At 41.2% G+C, this 19,000-nt stretch overlaps 1 protein-coding gene across 1 annotated transcript; it reads right to left on the bottom strand.

Annotated features, from left to right (window-relative positions):
- Positions 1–1,259: 1,259 nt before the first annotated feature.
- LOC306750487 (myosin-7-like) lies at positions 1,260–11,511 on the bottom strand (the record flags this gene model as incomplete). The annotated part of the gene is made up of 37 exons (XM_079233919.1): positions 1,260–1,386; positions 1,523–1,657; positions 1,764–1,859; positions 1,947–2,051; positions 2,129–2,425; positions 2,543–2,746; positions 2,845–3,153; positions 3,242–3,366; positions 3,459–3,624; positions 3,706–3,889; positions 3,977–4,173; positions 4,265–4,383; positions 4,528–4,654; positions 4,973–5,362; positions 5,449–5,539; positions 5,623–5,768; positions 5,852–6,028; positions 6,522–6,764; positions 6,857–7,112; positions 7,203–7,339; positions 7,433–7,556; positions 7,785–7,990; positions 8,068–8,141; positions 8,246–8,555; positions 8,647–8,817; positions 8,896–9,045; positions 9,142–9,260; positions 9,396–9,534; positions 9,613–9,716; positions 9,800–9,898; positions 9,991–10,054; positions 10,309–10,401; positions 10,485–10,590; positions 10,687–10,714; positions 10,819–10,975; positions 11,068–11,211; positions 11,308–11,511. The coding sequence occupies 37 exons, from the start codon at positions 11,509–11,511 to the stop codon at positions 1,366–1,368; spliced, it is 5,817 nt and encodes a 1,938-aa protein (XP_079090045.1). The 3' UTR covers positions 1,260–1,365.
- Between the last annotated feature and the right edge of the window lie 7,489 nt (positions 11,512–19,000).

The raw sequence follows: 19,000 nt of genomic DNA, 5'->3' as shown, positions 1-19,000 counted from the left end.
GAAATATGTTTTCTTGTGTTACATCTACTACAATTCTTCATTTAAAGCATACCAAATCCACAACCCAAATATACACAAGACAGACTTGTAACATTTTATTTTCCCTGATAAGAAACATTTTGTTTAAATAGGTACGTTTTTATTATTTCTTAAAATGTGGGTGGCTCCCTCCATCTGTGCGTCTCATTAAATAAACCTGTAAAGCTGCATTCTCTGCCGTATAGAATTAAAATGAAATGGACAAAACAGCAGTATCAGCTTTCACAAAATAACAAACACCCTTTTCTTCTCATGGAGAGTTGATGCACCTGGCATGGTCATGTGGGCATCAGGAAGCCTGGGGGGGAGGTATGTGTGTGTGTGTGTGTGTGTGTGTGTGTGTGTGTGTGTGTGTGTGTGTGTGTGTGTGTGTGTGTGTGTGTGTGTGTGTGTGTGTGTGTGTGTGTGTGTGTGTGTGCGCAGAGCATATAGCAGATACAGTTGGTCAAAGTGAAACAAAATAGTTTCCAAACAAAGAATGTTTTGAGGCACAATAATATTATCATACATATTGTTATGGAATGATGTAGTCTGGTTTTATTTTGATATATTTAGGGATTTGTTTAAGTATTGAATACACAGTAGGGAATCTATTTTAGATTTAGTAAGTATACATGTTTTGAAAAGCGATTTTATAATTCTGAGAAATGTTTTTTTTGCCTGTTAACGCTTGTTAACCACCACACTGGACAGATATATTGCTTCAAATAAAATGTCCATTATCATGGAGGAATGTGTTCTTGTGAGTGGAGCTCTTTGTCCAACTAGTGGTTGTTTAGTGTAGTGATGTGACATCATATTCACCACCCATGAGGATAAATTCCACACTGTTTGGGTCATGTCATATGATGTCATACCATCATCGCAATAGCTTGATTATAGAATGAATACTGTGGCCAGCTTTTTGCAGGCAAGGTCAGATGAGATGTTATCAATGATCATAAACAACTCCTGATATTCAGTTTACTTTAAAACCGTCATATAGTTGTATATCCCATCAGGCGTCTCAACCACCAAGAAGCAAAGGCTTGAACTCTTCAGCTCATGTCGAAACATGAAAAGCATCCCTTTTGGTTTGAACACTGTTCTCAGGAAGTGCTGCATGAGATTTTAATTAAAGAGATACTAACTCACAGTGCAGGTCTCTACTTAACTATTTTTCTTTGTAGTGTAGTGATTCAATTCATTTATTTTATAAAATACAGGGGACTTAAACAAAGTGGTGCATTAATGTATTCTTTATTTCACTCATGTTGCATGGAGAATAAAGGAACTAAAATACTACAATCAAACTGCTGTTCATCCTTGAAGAACCTGTCCGAGGCTTCACTCTTCGTCATGTGCTTTCTGTACAAAGAAAAAATGGCAGATAATCAGATTTGTTTTTTAAATTCCTGCCAAAGCGTGAAGTTTCTCCCTCTGCTTTGCATGATTCCAAGATAGTTACTAAATAAAAGTCGCATTAATCCTAATGATTGCTGACCTTAGTGCCAATGTCACGGCTCTTTGCTCTGAGCTTGTTGACCTGAGACTCGGCAATGTCAGCCCTCTCCTGTGCTTCCTCCAGCTCATGCTGTATCTTGCGCAACTTGCCCAGATTTGTATTGGACTGTTCCTCCTAAAAAAAAATCAAGACGTGAGTATGGAAAATTTTGATTGAGCTGACTCATAAAGAGGCAAATGGACCACATTTCAGGAAATGACAGAGTAGTATTTTCGCCTACAGCATCCTCTGCAGATCGCTTGTAGGATTTAACTTTCAGCTGCAGCTTATCCACCAGGCTCTGCAGACGGCTCAGATTCTTTTTGTCTTCCTCCGCCTGTTGAATTAGTACATAAGACATATTGCTTGTTGAAGCATAACTTTTCATCTTTTGGTGAATGTGTATTACGGAGTCGTGTCTCACCTGGTAGCTGAGCTCTTTGATGCGCCTCTCGTACTTACGGATACCTTTCACTGCGTCACTGCTTCTCTTTTGCTCCATGTCCACCTCACTTTCCAACTCTCTCACCTATAAAAGAGAAGTTATGGATGGAGTTGTATTGTATTGTACGCTGGTACTGAGAGGTGGAAGTTAGAAATACTCACTCTGGCCTCCAGCTTCTGGATCTGCTTCTTGCCACCTTTCATGGCTAATTGCTCAGCTTCATCCAGACGGTGCTGCAGGTCTTTGATGGTCTGTTCCATGTTTTTCTTCATACGCTCCAGGTGAGCGCTGGTGTCCTGTTCCTTCTTCAGCTCCTCCGCCATCATGGCAGCATCAGTAATGGCCTTCTTCGCCTTCTCCTCTGCATTTCTGCACTCCTGCACCGCCTCTTCCACCTCATTCTGAAGCTGAGCTGAGTCGGCCTCGAGCTTCTTCTTCTGATTCAGCAAGCTGGTGTTCTGCACAGAATCAAAGTTTCACAGTGATGACTTTGAGGTAAATACAAGATCAAAGAAACTAAAAGTAGTGTGCAGCTTAAATATGCTGAAATACCATGACATGAAGATTTAAAATACCTGCGAGTGCAGCAGCTGAACCCTCTCACTGACATCCATCAGCTCCTGCTCAGCCAGTTTACGAGCTCTCTCGGTCTGCTCCACCACAGACCTCAGCTCATCGAGCTCCGCCTGCATCAGGTTGTTACGTCTCTCCACCATGGCAATGTTCTCCTTCAGTTCATCATTGGCACGGAGAGCATCATCCAGCTGCAGCTGCACGTCCTATTCACAAAGTTTTAAAAATGTTTGTGTGTGTGACTTGAAATCCGTTATTTCAATAATTAAAAGAAGAAAGAAAACATGTATGGCCTCTATAGTACCTTCAGGTGAGCGTGGACTCCCTTGAGCTGCTTCTGAGCCTCGGATGCCTGCCTGTTGGCCAAGCTCAGCTGGATCTCCATCTCATTGAGGTCTCCCTCCATCTTCTTTTTCACCCTGAGAGCCTCGTTTCTGCTGCGAGTCTCAGCCTCCAGAGAGCTCTGCAGAGTGTCCGTCACCCTCTGATGGTTACGCTTGGCCTGCTCCATCTCCTCGTCCTTCTCAGCCAGCTTCCGCTCGATTTCGGCCTTCACCTGGTTAAACTCGAGCTGAGCTCGGAGGATCTTACTCTCCTCGTGCTCGAGGGTGGCCTGTTAGAAGCAATAGAAAGGTACATCCAGCAAACGGATCAATGGAAAAATGGCGTGTACATTTTTCGCAACATGTAATATTGCTCACCTCAGCTTCCTCGAGAGCAGATTGTATGTCAGTCTTCTCCTGCTCCAGCTGTTTGCGGATCTTCTCTAGCTCGTGGATGCTCTTTCCTCCCTCACCAAGTTGCTCGGTCAGGTCAGAAATTTCCTCTGTTTTGTGCATATTTATTTATTTTACTATAGCTCTTTCCATTGTATTCAGTGTATGTTTAAAAGGAACATCATGTTTTTTTATTTCTTACCTTGGAGATTCTTGTTTTCTCGTTTCATGGTCTCCAGCTGATCGAGAGATTCTTCGTAAGAGTTTTTCAGTTTGAAGATCTCAGTGCCGAGGGAACGAGCCTCTTTCTGGGCAACTTCCAGCTCACTCTGGGACTCCTCAAACTTCTGCTTCCACTCAGCCAGGACCTAATTGAATTGTATATTCAATAATGGTATCTTAAAACTGCCTTCTGTACTCAATGAGTCCCTGTCATTTTATGTCATTACCTTGTCAAAGTTTCTTTGCTTCTTGTCCAGAGCTGCAGCAGCAGCATTAGATCTCTCCACATCCACCATGAGATCCTCAATCTCACCCTGAAGCCTGTGCTTGGTTTTCTCCAGGGAGGAACCTTTAGCATTAGCAGCTTCAACAGCTTCTTCTGCATCCTGTAGGCGTTGAGCGAGCTTTTTCCTAATTGCAAAAATGAAAGTAATTATTACCTCTCAGACAAAATGGAAATATCATGTTAAAATGTCTCGAGATCTACTGAATCCTTACTTTGCCTCTTCCAGCTCCTCTGTTCTCTGGATGGCATCAGTTTCATACTTGGTTCTCCACTGAGCCACCTCAGAGTTTGCCTTGGACATGCCGCGTTGGAGCTCAGTTTTGGCCTCCTGCTCCTCCTCAAATTGCTCCCTCAACAAATCGCAGTCATGGCGAGCAGACTGCACTGCGTGTGCAAGTGCATTCTTGGCCTTCGATAAAGAAACACGCGGTAAAGTAGTTTTGCCAGTAGACATCGTTCTCTGTATTTTAAAAGCATGAGTTCCTACTGAACGACTGTACCTTGACTTCCTCCTCTAGTTGTCTCTTGAGGTCCTCGACCTGCTGAGTGAAAGACTGCTTCCCTCTGGTCAGCTGAGAGATCAAGCTGCTCTTCTCCTCCAGCTGTCTGGCAAACTCACCTGTAAGATGAAGGTGTGTAAGCCCCACATCAAGCTGCAGCTTGAACATATTGTAACACTCAGGTCTGCATGCACTATTAGTCTGGGGTTTGTTATTTGAAGGCGTGTATCGGCAACAGTAAATTTTTATGTCAAACTGGTTACCATTCTCAGTTTGAAGCTTTGCTTTTTGCATCGATAAGTCATTGATGGTGCGCTGGCCTTCTTCCGATTTTATCTTGTATTCGCTCATTTGATCCTCCAGAGTGCGACACATTTTCTCCATGTTGGCCTAAGTGAAATGATGCATATTAATGTAAATCATATAATGTATACAACTCAACAACACTTTTCTGTATATTATGTATTAAAGACTTGCTTAACATTTCGGGAAATCAGCTAATTAGCCTACTGATATTTAGATGAGAACATCAATACCACTTTCCAAACACAAGTCATTTTGATCTTACTATGTCACTCTCTTCTGTCCTTTGAAGTAAGGAGCTACTTCCTGCCACCAGTTTGCTTATCTTGGCACAAATATTGCAAACAGGGGGAAACCACTAGACTGGCTCTGCCCAATGATAATTTCATGCGTTCAGTGTCTTACTTTAACTTTGACAATGTGCTCCATGTTGGACACCACATCATCCAGCTCCAGTCTGAACTCGCTCTTCTCTTTCTCCAGCTTCTGCTTGACTCTTTGCAGGTTGTCGATCTGCTCTCCCAGGTCAGCCACGCTGTCTGCACTTTTCTTTCTCAGTGTAGCTGCAGTGGCTTCATGCTGGAGAGTGGCCTCTTCGAGGTCTCTGCGCATCTTCTGAAACTCTGCCTCCCTCTTCTTGTTCATCTCGATCTGGGCAGTCGTGGCTCCTCCGGCCTCCTCCAGCCTCTCACTGATCTCCTCCAGCTCTCTGGCCAAGTCAGCCCTCTGTTTCTCCACCTTGGCCCGGGCAGCTCGCTCGGCCTCCAGTTCTTCCTCCAGCTCTTCAATGCGAGCCTTGATGAAATGAATTTGATGATTATAGAGTTTAAGTAGGAAGAAGATATTTAAGTAGAAGATAATGCAACAAATAATGTTTTTACCTGCAACTCTTTTAGTTTCTTCTGGAGTTGGATACCCATGGCTTGTTCATCCTCAATCTTACCTAGCTGCTGACTGATTTCAAAGTCTTTCCTACATTTAAAGACAACATTGGTCACTTGAGTCATCATCTGTTTTCTCACAATGGGTAATTATGACTGAAAGATTAGCTTTACTTTTTGAGTTTTTCCTCCAGCTGCTGCTTGTCATTCTCCAAATCCATCAAATTTTCTTGGGTTAACTTTAAGTCCCCTTCCAATTTTCTCTTGGCTCTTTCCAGATCCATCCTCACTTTCTTCTCTTGCTCCAATGATCCTTCAAGCTAACAGACAAGCCAAACATGACTATTACATTGTGGCTCGAGAACCTGAGATTTAGTTGCAAATACCACTATTGTGTTCTCACATCATCGACTTGCTGTTCCAGCTTGGCTTTGGCCTTGGTCAGAGCATTGACCTTGTCCTCCTCACTCTGCAGGTCGTCCAGTGTTTGCTGATGAGCCTCCTGAAGCGCTTTCTTCTCTTTGGTCAACTTAGCAATGATTTCATCTAAAGCTGCCATCTCTTCAGTCATGTTTTTAACCTTCGGAATCAAATCACAGTTGCTGTTTAGTCAGGAATATAGAAACATTCTTCATTAATACATGTAACCGGTCTTTACATTTTTGTTTTTTGAGACACCTTTGAAGTCACAGGCTAACTTTTTAGCATACAGTAGCCTGTTTACACATCAAGCAGACATATTTGGTTTTGGCCACCAAATATACATCCAATATTTTCTCTGGTTTATGTCTCAATTCTTTATATGCTAAATGTGCCAATAATTTTTCCAGCTAGTAGCGATCTGTATTTGTCTGCTTGACTGACACTTGAGACTACCTGAAAGCCTCAACAGAATTTGTTGGGGGGAAGAATAAACACTTTAAATCTGTCTTTTAAAAGCTTACTAATGTCCAGCAGTGTATTCAGTTTATTCAAATGCACAACCTTTGGAAACCTCTGTCCGAGTTATGCTTTTGGGTCCAAAATCCACTCAGGATTGCTACTGCAAGCATACAACCGTCTGCTTTCATTACCTTGTTCTCTGTGGCATGCTTTTCCTTTTCCACTTTAGCCAGAGTCAGCTCCAGATCATCGATGTCCTTCTTCAGTTCTGAACACTCGTCCTCCAGCTTTCTCTTCTTGGCAGTCAGCTCTGCGTTCATCTCCTCTTCATCTTCCAGTCTCTCTGCGAGCTCTTTGCTTTTGGCCTCAAGCTGGATCTTATTCTTGATGAGACCCTCACAGCGCTCCTCAGCATCTGAGAGATTGTCTTGTTCCTGCAAACAGTAGATTTAACAAATGTGTTATTCATCACATTTCCGTGAGTACATCGTTGTACGTTTTTTGGAGACTGAATGACTCATCTTACAGCTTGAATGTGGAGCTGCAGGTCGTTCTTCTCTTGGAGAAGGGTGACCGTTTTTTCCTCCAACTCTTTCTTGCGGGCCTCAGATTTAGCATGAGCCTCTTTGAGCTTCAAAAACTCCTCCTTCATGTTTGCCATCTCCTTCTCAGACTCAGCTGATTTCAGCAGAGGTTTGATCTTGAAGTACATCTTCATCCAGGGCCAGTTCTTGACACCCATGAAGGCCCGCACGTTCCACTGGATCACCAGTAAGGAATCCCTGCGGTCAACATAATTTAGCTGGAATCTATTTTTCTGTACCCTGTCTTGTATTTTAGTTTCTTTTTTTACAGTAAAGTAAAGCACTGACCTGCGCTCAACAATCTTCTGGAACTCAATTCTGGCGAGTAGTCCTCTGGATCTGGCTTGAAGTCCTGTGATGATGAGAGAGAGTCGTTCGTCTCTCATCTCCTCAAGAAGACCAAGCAGACCAGCTTTGAAGAACACCTGATATTGAAAGAACGTTTTGCATAACATTTTTCTCCCCGGCACAATTATTTATTCCAACGTTGAATCCTCCTCTTTGTAGACAGAACCAACCTTTGTGTGTCCCAGTTTGTACTGCTCATGATCAATATCCAAGGATCCCAAAAGTTTTTCTGCTCCTTTCTTATTGTCAATGAACTGTCCCTCAGGGATAGCGCTAGGGTTTAGGATGCGATATCTGAAATGGTGCAACCGTAACATCATTCAATTAATTAAATGAATTTGCAAATAAATTACAATAACAATGCCTTTGGATCAAGACTCATGGATCACACTCAATACATATACACAAGTTAGGGCCTGAGACCCAAAGCCCCCGATGACACTCGGTTACATCACTGAGGTTGTCCAAGAAGTGCATTGCGAGATTTATCAAAGCGCGATCAATAAACATTGCTTTTCTTGCCTTTGTTTTAAGTCTCCATACTGGATCCTATTGGGGAATCCCTTCCTGCAGATCCTTATGCCTTCCAGCACACCGTTACAGCGCAGCTGGTGCATGACGAGAGGATTCTCCATCGTCCCGGGAATCTTGCTCTCGTTGGGAATGATGCAGCGTACAAAGTGGGGGTGAGTTGACCTGAGATTGGTCATCAGTTTGTTCAAGTTCTCCTGTAAATGAAGACAATGAATATGAACAGGTCGCGTAAAACATTTGGTACATATACCAAACTGTAGCCATATTTTACCCTATGCAGTGCAGATACAGTCTGGAAGGAAGAACCTTTCTTCTTTCCCTTTCCCTTGCTTCCTGCATCTTGGGTTGTATAGAAGTTGTGTATATAAAGGTGTAATTGTCATTTTCTTCTTTGTTGATAATCTGAACAATTCAAGGATGAATAATCAGTGTGGTCAAAGACCCCTTACCTGAATCTGCACCAGAATACCCAGCAAACAGGACAGCCAGTAACTTCAGGTTGGACTTCTGAAACAGTCCAACCACCGTCTCATTCAGTGGGTCCTTGTTCTTCACCAGCCAGTTACCGATGTTGTAATCCACAATACCAGCATAGTGAACCAGGGAGAAATGAGCCTCTGGTCTCCCCTTAATTGCCCTGGGCTTCTGGAAGTTGGGACTTTTACCCAGATGGTTGTCATACAGTTTGGCTTTAAACGTTGCATCACTGGCTTTGGGGAACATGCACTCCTCTTCAAGGATGGACATGATGCCCATGGGCTGAAGGAAGGAATTTATTATTAAACCTGTTACAAAGGTTAGCTTTTGCTTGTTACATGAATTATGAAATACAATTTAACTTTGCACCAACCTTCTCAATGAGTTCAATGCAGGCTGCCAAGTCCATACCAAAGTCAATGAATTCCCACAGAATGCCCTCCTTCTTGTACTCTTCTTGTTCCAGCACAAACATGTGGTGGTTGAAGAACTGCTGCAGCTTCTCGTTGGTATAGTTAATGCACAGTTGCTCAAATGTGTTGAACTAGGAAGAGCATTCAAAGAGAGAAGTTAGTAAAAGTGTATTGTATACTCAAGTCTCAATAAAAGCCTTTATACTCACATCAAAGATCTCAAAACCAGCAATGTCCAGCACACCAATAAAGTGCTGGCGAGGTTGCTTGGTATCCAGAGAGTGGTTGATTCTCACCACCATCCACAAGAACATTTTCTCATACACTGACTTGGCCAGTGCACCGATAGAGTAGTTCACCTAGATAATTGCCTCAAATCAATTACAATGAAATTTAAACATAATTATTCAGACCGCAGATGTGTTTCAGGGGAGAGACGGCATTTTTCAACTTACTTGCTGCACATTTTGACCTTTGGTGACCCATTCGTTGCCCACTTTCACTCTTGGGTGACAGAGGCCCTTGATGAGGTCAGCAGAGTTCAAACCCATAAGATATGCGACTTTGTCTGTATCTGTAATGGATTGTGTTTAGAAAAAGCATAAACTACATTGTTTTATGTTAAAAAAATAGTCATGAATTGGTGATAGTTATACTCTTTTAAGATAATAAAAGTAAGCTGTTCCATTTTGTCCTGATGATCTTTTACCCTCTGTGCCGTCAGGCTCTGCTTGCTCTTCCCTCTGCTTCTGTTTGAACTTCATGTTTCCATAATGCATGACGGCGCCAGTCATCTTGTAGATGCCATTCTTCTCCTCTTGGGTGAAGCCCAGAACATCAAAAGCCGCCTTAAACGACACAAATTAGATCTAAGTTAGTTGTGAAACTTCATGTATGGAGTCTTTAACATGCACTCTGTTTCTTACATCAGTAGCCATCAGCTCTTCTGCATCATCAATAGAGGCTACAGTTGTCTCTCCTTGGGAGATGAAGTTGTAGTCATAGGGGTTGTTGGTGATTAGCAGCATATCTGTCAAAGAAAAGTTTCAGTCTGTGTGTGTATGTGGCACTTCTTTAGGTTGAAATATATTCTATGGTTCATCCAGTGCTCACCCAGCAGTTCTGGTTTCTTTTGGGACAGAATCTGGTAGAAGATGTGGTAGTCTCTTTCAGCCTTGAGCTGAAATGTGACACGGGATTTCTCCAGCAGATCTGACAAATATGACAACGATATCATCTGTTAGAGTGCACAACCTCCCAGGGTTCTGTATTGCACAGTAGATGTTCATGTCACACACTCTTACATGTCTCAATGTCAGCAGATGACAACTTTCCACTGACACCAAAGTGGATTCGAATGAATTTACCCTGTGAGAAAGAAAAAATAAAAGACAATTTGATTGCACCATTACAAAAATGTAACTTAAGGATGAATATTTTTGTTTTAGTGCCCCCAAATCCCCTTTTTTCCTCCAAAAACAGATGTTTGGGAACTCAACTGTGAGCTGTGTTAAGATTGAAGCATCTACAGTAGCCTGAGATAAAACCTGGGTTTGGGGAGCTGATGGTCAGGGTGGCAGTTAAAGTTCCTATTTAATAAAATGAGTAATAAGAAAACTCACAAATCTGGAGGAATTGTCATTTCTGATGGTCTTGGCATTTCCAAAGGCCTCCAGAGCCGGATTGGCCTGGATGATTTGATCCTCCAGGGTACCCTGCAGATTTATTAGGTCACAAAGTTTAATATTATGTGATCATAAAAATAAAAAAGAGTCTTAATATGTATAATCAAACCAACCTTTTTCTCCTGAGCAGGATCCTTCTTGCCAGAAACAGCTGCAATGCTGGCAAAGTACTGGATGACTTTTTTAGTGTTCACAGTCTTTCCTGCACCAGATTCTCCACTGCACATGAAAACGTAAACAAACTACTTATCAACGAGACAAAACAAATTCTGCTCTTCAAATGAAAATCAGTTGAGACTCTTTTGAAAAACGTACGTGATCAGAACAGACTGGTTTTCTCTGTCTGCAAGATTGAAGACAATGTTCAGTTCTCTTTGAATGTTTGGATGTTAGAGATTGTAAAGCATTGCATCAGAGATGAGATGACATAAAAAGAGCTTAACATACCTGACAGCATGTATTGGTAGGCGTTGTCAGAGATGGAGAAGATGTGAGGAGGAGCTTCACTCCTCTTCTTTCCTCTGTAGGCGTTGACCACCGACTGATCGTACACTGGTAGCATCTTGTAGGGGTTGACCGTCACGCAGAACAGCCCTGAGTAGGTCTGTGGACAAACACACATAAAACAAGACTATCTATTTGGACTTAAAGTTCATGCGGTGGAAAAATAAAAGTAGATCTGCGCTCATTACATACGTAGATCATCCATGCAGCATAACGCTCTTTGAGGTTAAACAACACAGCAGGTTCATGGAGGAAGGTGAACATCGCCATGTCTTCAATCTTATCGAACTTTGGCGGGTTCTGAGGGTGGACATCTTCCTCCTTGTGGGTTGTAGTCTGAAAATATTTACCATGGAGAATATCTCAATTAGAATTTCTGTAGAAGTCTTTAAAGATCATAGTGTACACAGCGTTTGTATCTGACATAATTACTTTTCCAAACTCAGTATCGACGGTGACTTTGTTGCCGTCTCTGGAGGTCACTATGGCTTTAACGTACTCCACCTCAGGGTCGGGCACGAAACACTGCCTCTTGATGTCGAAGGGTCGGGTCTGGGACTCCAGACGCTCCTTATCTGACTTTCTCAGAAAGGAAGCGGCAACCCCGAATTCTTTCATGAGGGCGTCGCTGGACATCGTGAAAGCTGTGAACCGAGAACATGTTTGAAAGCATTTTGATTGCATGTTTCTGATTGAAAACATTTACATAGAACATTTTACAGACTATCTCTGGGATTCTCGTAAACATCCTGAACTTAAAAGGCTGTAATTGTAGTTACCTATGAATGCAGAATATAAACTTTGTTTATTTAAAGTCAGCTTGATGAAAGGCATTTGCATATAATTCAGAGGTGCTTCAGAAACTTCTGTTGTTCTTTACTCATGTTATTTTGAGTCTATTCATTTTCATATATTGATTTTATTTTGAAAAACAGACAGTATGGAGCTGTTTACCTGTTTCCTTTTCCTCTCCCCTTTGAAAAGTGTGGTCTCTAGATAGAAACAACAAAAAGGTCACAATGCGTTTTCAATATGTGACATGATAGGAAATGTAAAATGTTTGTATCTTTACCTGCAGGTGCTGTGTTCTCGGCCTTAATCCTCTTTCTGAACCCCTCTTTATATTCATCCAGGAGGCAGAGCCTTGGCACCTCGCCCACCTATGAGGGAAGAGCAAGAAAACAAAGGACGCTAATCAAAGAAAGTAAGATCTGTATTTGGAGATAAAGGTGTGGACAATAGCACTCATGTAACCATTGGCCCGAGAATGGAAATGTATGAGCTGGCCTTAAATCAGCATCTATTTTTATTTTGTCCTTCAAGGGACTGAAACAAGTTTTTTTAATTATAGAAGATATAAAGATAATTCAGCTACGTATTCAAATTGATGTCATTTTTATTATAATAAACCATGTTTCTTACACATTTTACATATCGTCAGAAATGTGGATCTATCCTTGTTTGTTGTATTTTGTGGAAATATTAATTACATAATATGTGAGCTTCCTTACACCTTTTAAACATTTTCCTATCAACATTTAGTTTAGACTAAAGACAACAGCACGACATGTTGGTCTGTCATTTCTATAATAAACACTTTGCGGGTGTCTTCTATACACGGAAAGCTGTTTTTTTGTCTTCTATTCTCCTGGAGGACAAAGATAAACTTGTGAATTTTTTACTTAGATTCCTTCTCCTGGTCTTTATCTCCCAGTGGACCTCAGCGGTCCTCCTCCATCTAAAATAAAAGGGTATGACAGCTGCCTGCTTTCAGAGGCCATAGTGTAGAGAAAACAAAAGGGTCATACAGAACACTTATCACGCCCTTCATGTACACAGAAGCTGATACTGTAATAACTCTCGCGTTAACAGAGGAGATCCTTAAAGTGTGTGTTTATTGAGTGGACGACCTGAAGACCACCTCAAGAAGCACACGGCCTTTTGACTTTAACAACTTCACACTTTCAGCTTCAGACCTTGTGCGTTGACAGTTGGTTGTCTACACCAGCGTAGCATTGCTCAGCGCATCAAAGGCAACGCCGAGGCTGTCATTCCCAGCTGTCTCGTGTCCTTCTGCTGTCAACACTTAGGATGAAGCTCCATGAGCCTTCTTATATGTAGCAGGGCCCTGGTCTGCTTTTCAAGGTGATACTTACAGTAGACAGATAGCCGGTGGTTAACAGACATGTCATGGGTCATAATTGTTGTGTGTGTGTGTGTGTGTGTGTGTGTGTGTGAGTGTGTGTGTGTGTGTGTGTGTGTGTGTGTGTGTGTGTGTGTTTGTGTTGCTTTGTGGGTGCACTGTCTTTATTAGATTAGAGGATAATATTCTTTTCATGATTAATAAAGAATTTGGTCCGAGTGACACCAGCAATGTTATAGGCTGACATGATGATCCAACACATTCTTACGCCAATGCGTCAAATACCGCAGCTTGGTCATTGCTCCGAAGCAAACATTCTGCATATGAATGCCGAATCTACAACAGTTTTGGTTCTAGTCCGAGGAGGATGGACCAATCACATTCGTGCATGCTTTGGTTGAATGCAGGTAAACAGACCGTGTGCATTGCATTGCATTCTAGGAAACGTCTGTCATATTTATATATTTATTGGTTTGAAAATCAACTTGTAAACTTGTGAAAAACTCCAGTCTCCCATCTCAGATTGCTAATCGGACTGTTAACAATTAACCAGCGCAGGGAAGAGAAAGTACTGGCCCAGAAACTGGCTGCTGGCTTCATCTTTACCACACAGACATGAGTACAACACTAAATTGCTGAATATTTTTCTTCGATTGACAGACTCCAAAGTACTCGGCTTCCTAAAAGTCAGTCAAAAGGTTTCCAACTCATTGTCTTGAAAACAAACCGCATAAACAGCTGTTTATGGCACATTGTTTCCTGGATTTCGTCCTTGAGCTCAGAGAACCTCATGACACACTGAGACAGATCACAAGTGTACAGTGACACATCATATCAAACTTGGACTCACACCCTCACACCTACTGGCTCTGTCTCACGCTCACACACCCCCGAGCATACCAAATATGAAACTTCTATTATAAAACAGCACTGCTTCACATCCTACACTTGGACATCAGTTTATTTTTTTGGAGTGGGCAGTTCTGTGTATTATACAACTGTTTGACCAAAAGAAAGGAGGTTTCCCTTCCTGTGTGCTTGCAAATAAATTAAATAAATTGAAATGAAACCTATAAACCAGTGAAATGGCTTTTTCTTATTTTTTTGTGTCTTTTTTTGTGCTGTTGAAAGGACATAACGATGAAAGTTTAGTGTGAAAATCATGACCGCAGCTGCTGTTCAACAAGCAGATCACCGTGTATATTGGCACTAACTGCTACTTCACAGTGTAACTTCACACTCCTTCTTTTTGGCCTGGCATTGTTTCCTTCAATTTACCCTTGAGGACAAAGATAACCCTGTGACATTGTTTTGGGATTCCTTCTACTGAGCTCCACTGAAAGCACCGTGTTTGTCCCTCTCAGCAGTGACTTCACCAGTGTGTGTGTGTGTGTGTGTGTGTGTGTGTGTGTGTGTGTGTGTGTGTGTGTGTGTGTGTGTGTGTGTGTGTGTGTGAGTGTGTGAAATTCAGGGAAAAAGGTTTAATGAGCTAAAGACAAAAAACAAACAAACTGATCCCTGCCAGCAGCTCTAAAGTCAGCTGTCTGCAGTCTTAGCTGCGTTTAATTTAAACCAACATCATGTGCCCCGAGAACAAATGAAATTATCTTTAAGTTGATTTAGTGTCCAGCAATTAGGAAACATAAAAGGGACTTTTACATCATGGTGTATAAGATTAAGTTGTAATGTGTGTTGAATTCTCAAGTGGCTACGATGAACACGAGCATCAATCCAGTTATTTCTGCACCATGCGACGTGTAAAGCTGTCTACAAGGTGGAAATGTGTCTCAGACATCGGAGATGACATCAACTCCTCCAAGACCTCTGCATTGGATGACAAGACCCTTTCAACACTTGCGGCCCCACAGCTCGGGCCCTGACCTTGAGGTCGTCTAATGAGCCTTCACATAGCTCTCCCTGTCTGCGGTCCCATTCCCAGCTGCTGTAGGAAGAGTTGGTCTCTAACATCGTCTTGATCTGCAGTCATTCTTTGTGCCGGTCGCCAGATATGTCTGTCTGCCACATGTGAGCAAACCTTTGGCAAAAAGGAAGTAAAAAACACACCTTGGATTATTTTTTTTGACAATCTGAAGTGTGATACATGTTGATTGGTTGGGTTGGAAGGAAGAGATCCGGGCTTGACTGCATTGGGTGTCTCTGGAAGAGGCCTTGACTGCTCCACGGGTTCCTTAAACAGATGGAAAGAGAGAGAGGCGGATGGAGAGACCAGTGAAGTCGATGGGGAAGAAGGTCACACGATCAGAACAGGTAAGATGACATGGGCAGGTGTTTGGCAGGTTTCATGTGGACCCGGTTCAACATCGTAGTTTAGCAAGTGTACATGCTAACATTTGCTAATTAGCGCAACAAAAACTACAGCTGAGGTTAATGGGAATGCCTGTGGCAGTTTTGCAGCTTTTTGGTCATGAACAGAAGTATTCAAATGAACATTGTGATGAAGATGAAGATGGAAAAAGTCAGGTGCATGTTATTACAATGCAATATACCAATTAACTCAAAACTACTCATGTTAAACTCATAGAGGCGCTCATGGAAAAGTCAGAGAGATATGTCATTCTGGCTCTATAGCAGGGCTTCAGAAATAGCCACATTATCAAAATTATGTTGTTGTTTTTTTACAGTTCAATTTGACTTGCTCATGTAGGTATAAGAATGTATTCATTGAAATCGTAAAAGATATTTCAAGCTGGCTTCTGAATTATAACAAACAGTTGTGATGTATAAGCAAAGTGCTAAGCTCACGCTGCAGCTCTTGAATGTATTTCTTGAGCAAGTAAAGGCCGTTAGCTTCAGGGAAAGTGAGTCTCTCTACAAGGCGATAATGGGGTTTTGTATGGCTGGAGACCTCCTCCCCGTCCTGCCCTGCACTTTAACTCTCACAGCCCCACACCTCGTGTTCAGAGCGACGCTCTGTAACCTTGAGGGCATTGTTTCGCGACCAGGGTGGAACATACCAAACTGTGTTGAGATTCTCATTCTCAGCTGTCTTACAGCGTCACAGCGTCTCTCCTGCTGTGAGCTTTGTCTGCTGACAGAGACAGACAGCTCGCTGACAGACATTTCTGTCAGGTGTCTGGAATCTGAAAATGCAAGGTGTGTAGACGTGGGAAGAATAAACCTTCCATATGTAAATTATCAGATGGTGTGAAACACTTTCTGTACTAAGAATATTACCAGAATGCAGTGTACATATTTACATACGTAGCTTTATAAGCCAAATACGCCATTACAAGTCAAATAATTGTATTGACAATGTCAATTAATAATATGTAAGTAATATTATTGGTAAATATGTCATTAAAATATCAAAAAGTAAAAGTACTCAAAATTCAGTAAAATTGCCACTGAATACTATTTGATTTCATATTATTGTAACATTGCCACTAAAAAGCATTTAGTTGATTAAGGTGGAGCAAATTTGACTGTTTTATATACTTTAAATATAAAAACACTTCATATCACATATGTGTAAATCTACTATACATAAATGTATTTATACATATATGAAAATATACTATATGTATATATATAGGCCCCTGCTGCCCATGCAAGTTTATAAATAATATAATAAAAACAACAATTTATCAATTATTTGCCACTATATCTGGTCTTTTTATAACGATAAATAGATATATATTTATGATTGTGGTTGTAATTTATTATTCCCAAATTCTTTGATCATATGCAACTACAAAGGAGTTTATTTTATTAATTTAAATAGAGCAATGTAATATAATACACAAGTAGAAATGATTGTAAAAGATAAACATGAAAATGAAATCTAAAAGGTTTGTTCCATGTGTTAGTACATTTATTGAAATTAGTAAATTACATTTCAAACTTCAAATTAGCAGTTAAACTTGAGTTTACTTTCCACCACTAGTTGTCCAATTAACTTTCATAAGATGTGTGACAGTGTTTGTATTCGGTCCCTAATTGGTGATAGTTAATCTAATGGCGTGGCCTAAAAGCTTTTCTAGTTTAAATCCTATGTATATTGGGTTAAAAATTGAGTTTCCAGTTCTCCACTATTCAACATAATCTTAAAAACAAATAATACACAATATCAAGAATGACCTCTGACCTTTAACTCCACAAATCAGCAAAACATATCAGATATTCTGGTGAAATTGATTAATCCTTTCAGATAAACTACATCTTTCCAGTAATAATTGACCTGGTCTGGTCCTGATTCTTATACTCAAACTGCTGAGCGATTTTAAGTATAGATGTGTTGTTTTTGGCTATGTTGCTTTTAGAAATGTTTATTGGCCAAAAAGGAAATTTGTTACAAGAACAACAGCTGAATGATCCCTCAAAGTGAGGTTGGTTCAAGCAAATAGAAAAAAAGGAAACATGAAAGCTAAATGTAGTTTTGTAGAAATGTAGCAAAAAGAGAACAATATTGAATCATTTAGTCTTGTTTCCTAATGAATTACTACAAAGCCTATTTGGGGGGGGGGGGGATCTATTTATTTCTCTACGTATTTATTTAGTCCATATTAGTTGTTGATTTTCTCATTAATAAATCATGTGTGAGGACAGAGAGGGGAGGAAAGACATCAGAATGAAGCACAGATACCCTGATACTCCGTGTTACGTGTGTTTGTGTTTCCGTCTGTTGAGACTCCGAAAAGCGTTTTTGATAAAGACTTGTCGGTTGAGGCGCGCACTCCATGTGTATTTGTATTAACTATAAAGTTGTAGTTGTAAAGGTATATAATACAATGAGTATAAAGGCGTGTCGGTTGAGGCACGCACTCAAGAAAATAAAACTAAAATCTGTTGATACGTCGTTCCCTTTGAGGCCTCAGTAGTTTTTACACACTGCGTATTTATATCAAATAAAAGACGCTGCAGGTTGTGTGTTTTACTTCCTGTCGTCAGCAGCAGGAATGATTGTTATGCGATCTGCAATGTTCTGATCATTAAGGCACAGCAGGACCTTTATTAATGGCCCTGAGCTTTCTAGAGGAAGCAAACCTCCCACTTGTTCTCCTTCAGTGATCAACATCAGCAGATCACTGCAGCAATGCACCGCTTTAATAACCCCATTAAAGTATAGAAGTGGCACCATGAACATGTTATTGTGAGAGCCAGTCAATCTGGAGGACATTTAAATAGTATTTCATTAATATGTCACTGTGTCAAAATCTAATTTGTTTAATGTTTAAAAAAATGGATTGAAATTGGATTTTATTCTGTTTGCTATAATATTGTGTGGTAAAATTTGTCACATCATTTATGCTGGACTCAAACCAAATAAATAATCTAAAATAAGGTTTTCCACTCAAAACCCACTGTGAATATTTATGTTTTTCTGTGTGGAACTGTGCTTTGATGCTATTTTAACTTGTTCATTTGAGCTTTGATGAGTTCAACCAGGTCATCCTGACTAATGTGACTAATGTTTTCCTTTTCTTGACTCTTCCTTCAGCTGCTCTGCCTAAGCCAGATTTACATCCTGGTATTTACCAACCTGAGGAACCGTCCTCTGAGCAGAGACAGCATCGACTCCATGAGGGACTCCATTATGAGTTTGTACCACAACCTCATCACAGGCTGCACAGATTATCCCGTATTCCTTTCAAAGGTCACTTCCACTCTCGGCTAATGGTCAAGGCCTTCGTGGAGCCTGAGCAGAGGGAGAACGCCACACCGTGTCCCCTGATGGAGGCCCCATCAGGTCTTATGGCGCCTCCTGCAGGCTCCAGCTCTACTCCACTTTTTCTATTTGTAGACTTTTAGCTTTAGTCCTCAGGGCCCCAGGTAGTGCCCTGCTCCGGGGCCCTTGTGGACATACTGCACCACATGAACCATACGCTGGTCTGAGGAGTAATTATGTGGATATAGTTCAGTCATCATGGATTCGGCACTCAGGTCAGCGTTTCTGGTGCGTCTTGCACCTTTCTGTATTTCTTGGAGCCGGCCTGTGGGTCCACTTGGTGAAACTAAAGGGAG

This window comes from Taurulus bubalis, assembly GCF_910589615.1.
Source record: "Taurulus bubalis genome assembly, chromosome: 18".
Lineage (NCBI taxonomy): Eukaryota > Metazoa > Chordata > Actinopteri > Perciformes > Cottidae > Taurulus > Taurulus bubalis.
The sequence above is the reverse complement of the archived record's forward strand: the minus strand, read 5'-3'. Positions and strand labels throughout refer to the sequence as shown.